The 6,640-nt window shown below is 44.9% G+C and overlaps 1 protein-coding gene and 1 non-coding gene across 2 annotated transcripts; one reads left to right on the plus strand and one right to left on the minus strand.

Moving 5' to 3' along the window:
- The first annotated feature begins 932 nt into the window (after window positions 1-932).
- On the plus strand, window positions 933-6,373 carry LOC143933270 (claudin-16-like). The gene is made up of 4 exons (XM_077456154.1): window positions 933-1,122; window positions 1,212-1,376; window positions 3,476-3,540; window positions 5,827-6,373. The coding sequence occupies exons 1-4, from the start codon at window positions 1,056-1,058 to the stop codon at window positions 6,019-6,021; spliced, it is 492 nt and encodes a 163-aa protein (XP_077312280.1). The 5' UTR covers window positions 933-1,055; the 3' UTR covers window positions 6,022-6,373.
- On the minus strand, window positions 3,834-3,915 carry TRNAL-UAG (transfer RNA leucine (anticodon UAG)). The gene has a single exon. It is a non-coding gene; the product is annotated as a tRNA-Leu (tRNA).
- Window positions 6,374-6,640: the final 267 nt, after the last annotated feature.

Consider the following 6,640-nt stretch of genomic DNA (forward strand, 5'->3'; position numbering starts at 1 on the left):
ACCTAAGTTCTTACTTCTGCAGGACAGTGGCAGCCATCTTTAATGTTAAGATATTCTCCATCGCATGTAAGCAGGACCAAACAAATATGGGCATAATGTCCCATTACAGGTACTACTAGCAGGCTTCTTGCCCTAATTTCACTCCCAGAAAGAGCCAAAAAGCATACATTCACTAGCACATGCAGATTACCATGCCCGACACCTCATCTCGAAACCTTCCTGGTTGAGCCAGATGCCAGTTCCAAAGATAGGCTATTGGTAGCAATAAGAGATGAGTACAATAGTTATTTAAAGCTTTACTTTCCCAACTTCAAGGTAGACAACTTCAGGGCATACAGCTTCTCACCAATTATGGTGGTGGTCCTCAGTACTTTCCCAGGTTGGTCATTTATGTGCTGTACCCAACTCCCTCCTATTCAGGGCAACAGGATCTCTCCAGGTATTCCCCAGACTGGGGACTACCAATCACTGAAAGCACTACATCTCTGTAGAATAGCCCCCATGAAGTCCCCAGGGGGGCAGCTCTGGAGTCCCAGTCCTGTCCCCTCAACTCTCTGCCCAGACTCCTCCATATTCTCTAATGTAATGCACTATTTATATATGAGGAGGTCACCACCTAGTGGCCAAAGAGGAAATTATACCAACACCCCCTTACATACAGGCTCCACAGAAACTTGAATGGGGCTATACTCTCTAGGATTTCAGTTCAGGACACTGGTGGAGGCTGCCATTATCAAGGAGGAGTAAGTAAGGTCGCAGATGGGTGGGGTTGTTCTAGGTCAAATAAGGTTAGGTAGCTAGGTAGGGTAGGGTAACCAGCATTACACTAAAACTAAACTTTTCCTTTAAATGTGATATTAAATCATATAAATATATAATATTGTAATAGAATAATAATAATAACAAATTACTATTCTTAAATAAAGATAATATGCAGATTTGTATCTCTTCTAACATCTCACTCCATTGCTCAATTTGTGATCTAGCAAGATGCAAAGGACCCTTACTCTTCCGTAGGCTTGAGTTCTAGATGTCGAGGGCTGTGGAGCGAGTGCATGTATGACTACATGGCCAATATCTGGACCTGTGACATCCCAATCTCGTATCTCAGCGAGCATCCAGGTGGGTAAAGAGCCAATAATAATGCTTGGATGTTTTTGGCTAGAAGTCCAGTTGCCAATGCTGTGATTTATTTTCCTCCTCTGTGATAGTGCCCATGGTGGCCACACGGGCCTTGGTCATCGTGAACGGCATTCTCAGCCTCGTTGCAACACCACTTCTGGTTCTTGGAATGAAATGTACCAAAATTATCAGCAGAGGAGATGATCTCAAGATGAATCTTTCACGAGCTGCTGGCCTAATGCTGCTTCTAGGAGGTATTATTTATAGACATTGAAGCTTGTAGACACACAATTTTTGGTACCCAAAGCAGCACCCCTCTAGAAGGACTCATGTAGATGGATGCTCTTGTCAAATGCTACCTTTTGCATTCCAACACTGCCTGTATGTGTTCCAACACAAAGTGCAACAGAAAGCTGTTTTTCGGCCTGCTTTGCCGTCAATGCAAACCCATCTTAATAAGGCCTGCTGTGTCCACAGAAACACAAAGCAGGTCTAATGCAGCCTCAGATCTATCATCCACACCACATCAGTAAAGTAAACGGGAATTTGAAGGTCTGCTTTTACATAAGCTTAAAACACCCACCAAACAATAGCCTGCCTGCCTAAGCAAACCAACGTTTTCTGCAGGAAGTCCTACCTTTAGTTCTCATATCACTATCAAAACCATGTTTTCTGCAGGAAGTCCTACATTTAGTGGTGATATCACTACCACCAGTAAGACCCCTTTCACCCTGAGCCGCCCCGGGCGTCAGCGGTAAAGCGGCAATATAATTAGCTCCACTTTACTGTCATTTTAGTGGGCGCAATTCGGCCGCTAGTTTTAACCCCCACTAGTGGCCGAAAAGGGGTTAAATCTGCCCGCAAAGTGGCACATTTTCTGATGTCCTGCCAGCGCACCGCTCCAGTATGAAAGCCCGCAGGCTTTCGCTCTGGAGTGAATGGAGCCGCTGTTTCAGGACGCTTTGCAGGCGCTATTTTTAATGCTATAGCACCTGCAAAGTGCCTCAGTGTGAAAGGGGTCTAAATGTTTCCCTCTGGGGCCCAGGCATCCACCTTTCTTTCCATCAACTCACCGGTGCCCTCTTGCATCCTAGCAATCAAAGACAATGGCTGCCTGAATTCTAGCAACCAATGACATATTTGGTTGCAGGGACTCCAGTGGCCATACCATCATTTGTTTTGTGTGTATTTTTGGTTTTGTTTGCTAAATACCCTATGCTGGTTTAAAGCCCATGTACCTTCCCCTAGATCACACTGCTACCTTATACACAATGCTCCAGCTCTCTAACCCCCCGCCCCCCCCCCCCCACACACACACACTCTGCAGCAGCCTTACTCCGACTCATCAGACTCATCATTGGATCTAACCTTTTTATTCAGCCATGTGCTTGAGCTCTGTGCTCCCTCCCACAGTCTGTGATCAGTGCTGCCATTGAAAGTCTGCTCATTCTTCACCTCCCGCTCTCTGCACTACTCCCAGCACCTCCCTCTGAGTTCACAGGAGCCGCAACTACAGAGGAGGCATCGGATATCAATGTTTGCTGACAGTATGGACCGTCCACCCAAATTTTTTCATGGACCATAAGTGGTTCACGAACACTGGTATAGATGACCGTTCAGGGGCTGCGTTCACTTGCTTTGCGTTCCATTCTGATGTTTGCGCATATTGTCAAAATACATTCATTACGTGTATTCTTCCTTGTATCTTGATGTGCTTTGTGTATTTCTTCCAGATCTGTGCAGTAATCCAGTGTGAGACTTTTCCTCTGTGTAGGAGCTTCCTGTAATAAAGACCACTTACTGCTGCTCTCTCTCCTTGTGCTGGGTGACTGGTCTTATCTCCACCCCCTCCTGTACTTTTCTGCAGGCAACCTGTAGCGCAGGGATGTTGCAAAACTACAAGCCCCATCATGCCTCTGCCTCTGGGTGTCATGCTTGTGGCTGTCGGAGTCTTGCTATGCCTCATGGGACTTGTAGTTCTGCAACAACTGGAGGTCCGCTAATTGCATATCCCTGCTGTAGTGGGTGGAGCTGCTAGGCCCCTCCCACCGCTCTGCTTACCATACAAGCTATGTACAGCTCAGTGATAATATTACTTGCACTTTTACAAGGTAATATCTGGATTTGCACAGGAATTTGGTGCAGGCAAAAAGTGAATTTACATCTTTTGTGGATATTGAGGTACTGTGTGTATTTAAATTAAAGTTTTTGTGCCCGGAGCTTTGAGCCACTTTCATAAATTGGGAAAACAATAACTCCTGCTCTGTTAAAACTTAACACATAACACAAATGTCAAACTCAAATACAATTCATCACATTTTAAACACCATAACATGTTGTTCTCTCTCTGCAGGTATATGTGGAGGTGTTGCATTGTTCTGGTATGCTGTTGATACATTACGTAAATACAGGATGGAGGTAAGTAGATTTTATTTATCCTAAGTTGCCTCTTTTATAAGGAAACTTGTCAAGACAGGAAGTGATGAGGAATCTCTCCAATGAGGATGCAGACAACAGCACGTTTTAGTAGAGTGGAGAAGGATTAGGACTCGGTGATGGTGAAATTATTGCTGTCTGTGCTTTGAAGACCAAGCCAGTTTTATAGGGGCAGGAAGTTGGGGAAATCACCCCTAGGGAGTCACAGACAGAAGTACAATTCTGCAGAAATGTTAATGCTAAAAAATGAACCGCTGGATTAAGCTTTAAAAACTTGGCAGTGATGGGATTCGAACCCACGCCTCCAGAGAGACTGGAGCCTAAATCCAGCGCCTTAGACCGCTCGGCCACACTACCTTATATGGTCATGCTGGTTCTAAAGAAATATTGTAATAGGTTTGTGTATGGGCTTATCTGAATCATAAAAGTTTCAATAGAAAAATATGGAGGTTGCTATTAATGAGAGCCTTCTGAAAATGCTACGCGCCTGGCTGTTATATTGATTTAAGTACTTTAGAGAATCAACTCCTTACCTGAATACTTCTGTAAGTCCTGCGGGGACCAAAAAACATTGAAGCCTTCGGATCATCGTGATGACTAGGCAAAAGCCTTTTTCACAAGGAGAGGCCAGCAGTGGACACCTCCGGGCTCTCAGTGTAGGTTTCCTTTAAGACAGGGGTCTTCAAATGTTCTAAACAAAGGGCCAGTTTAGTTTCTACAGGCTTTAGGTGGGGCCAGACTGTGGTCTGTGGCAGTAAATAATGTCCCATCATTGTTTTTATTGGAAGGAATCGTACCCCTTTGTTAGAGTCGGTGGGAGGAATAGTGCCCCATTGATCGTTTCAGTAAGAGGAATGGTGCCCCATTGATGGTGTCAGTGAGAGGAATAGTGCCCCGTTGATGGTGTCAGTGAGAGGAAAGGTGCCCCATTGATGGTGTCAGTAGCAGGAATGGTGCCCCATGGATGGTGTCAGTGGGAGGAATGGTGCCCCCTCATTGGTGTAAGTGGGAGGAATGGTGCCAGTAAAGGCATAGTATAAACAGTTTATACTTCAACTTCAGACAGCTGTCACCAAAAAATTGTCTACATTGAAATATTTTCCCATAGTAGTAGAGGAGGATTAAAACCCCTGTCTATTCTTTACTATTTGTGTCCCATTGGGGGATTTCCCTTCACTTCCTATCCTGGAGATAGAAAAAGGAAGTGAAAGAAAATCTCTGCAAAGTGAAGGGATTCCTCGATTAGACACTTGTCACTGGAACTAAGGTCCTCATTGGACTATTTCCCCCACCTCTTGTTTTGATGACAGCTTTGGATTTCCTCTTTACTGAAAGCAATGCTCAACAGGATAAACAAAGTCATTCCTCCCATCAGTGAGACAGGCAGCAATAAAAATTTGAAAGGGGGTTACAACCTCTATCCTAAACAAAAGAAAAAAAAGAAAATCAAGTTTTGGCTTTGTATTTAATTACTTCCTTTAAAGAGGAAGTAAACCCTGATGGGTTTACTTCCTCTTTCATTCCCTGCAAAGGTAAAGCATAATGTACTACTATGCATCGCATAGTAGTCCATTATGTGTCACTTACCTGACACAGGAGCCAGCGATGTCACCACTGTCCCCTGTAGTCCGGCGCATCCATCTTCTCAGTGGGTCTCGCTGCTCCGCCGCTGTCATTTGGCGAAGCCATGATGACATCACTCCTGCGCATGCTCACGGGAGCCGCCACGCGCGGCATATCGCCGTTGACGGGTGCCGCGCTCAGTGCGCCTGCGCGCCGCTGTCTACGGCGCATGCGCCGTAGACAGCGGTGCCTGTCTTTTGGCAAATATCTCCTAAACCGTGTAGGTTTAGGAGATATTTCTTGGACCTACAGGTAAGCCTTAATCTAGGCTTACCTGTAGGTCAAAGTGTGTTGTAAGGGTTTACAACCACTTTAAAGCCAGGCTTGGGATTGATGAGCCAATCTGCTTTAAATGTTTGACGTTTCCTGGGGCGGATTTCCTGATTGTAGTAAACCGTGTCTGTGCTGCTTGCAGTACTAGTCATTATCAGAAGTCTGTATGACAACGCAGGAGTCGAATTAGGAGATAGGCACAGAGTGTTGTCACCTTATAACAGGAAGTGCCTTAAAAAAAAAAAAAAAAAGAGTCTTTGTGGCAGGATCACCAGGTATCATTTTAATAAAAGTTGCAAATTTAAAACTATTGAAAATGACATTTCAGTGATAGGATTTACATCTACTTTAATGAGGTATCTTGGTATCCAGGTGGCACTGACAGTTCCCGGGATCACATACGAACTTGGATACTCTTACTGGTTGGCTACCGGCTCCATTGGATGTGCGTTTGTTGCAGCTGTGCTACTCCTCTGGATGAATTATAGAAGTGACATCACTGGTGAGGCAAAAACTGCCAGAGCTGCTTGCCGCAGTGCCCACAACACTGCAATGACCTATCTGTGACTACTTACCTCTCTGGTTGTGGTCCAGGGTGCTATCCTGGGTCATGGAAGGTGTGAGAAGCTGAAAAGAAAAACTGACCGTGGTGTAAGAAGATACCAATCTGTACATTGATATTTACAATGTACCTACCTGTGCTAAAACAAAACCTGTGTGCCCCTCTGTACAGTAAGTACCCATCACTCTGGTCGCTGAAAATCTTCAGTGTATGGGGCACAAGTACACATTGCCATCCCACAATGCAGCTTCCTGTGCCTGAGCAGCCTGCCCCTTATAATTGGATTGGCACTATGTCATCTTGTGGGTTTTACACTTGGTAGTTGGCTGATGGTTAATAAATATCATATTACCCCCAGTGATTTTATTTTCTTAAATGTGAGGTGTCTGTGACCCATGTCTGTCTGCTGCGTATTAATTCCTTGGCAGATTGGGTAAGGGGGGGTCTAAATACAGTAATACCTTGGATTACGAGCATAATTTGTTCCAGAAGAATGCCTGTAATCCAAAGCACTTGTATATCAAAGCAAGTTTCCTCATAGGAAATAATAGAAACTCAGAATATCCATTCCACAGCCACTGCTTGTCTATGCAGTACCGCATGTGGCCAGAGATGGGGGGGGCA

Source organism: Lithobates pipiens, unplaced genomic scaffold (assembly GCF_037356315.1).
Source record: "Lithobates pipiens isolate NorthernLeopardFrog02 unplaced genomic scaffold, aLitPip1_a1.2 Scaffold_27, whole genome shotgun sequence".
Lineage (NCBI taxonomy): Eukaryota > Metazoa > Chordata > Amphibia > Anura > Ranidae > Lithobates > Lithobates pipiens.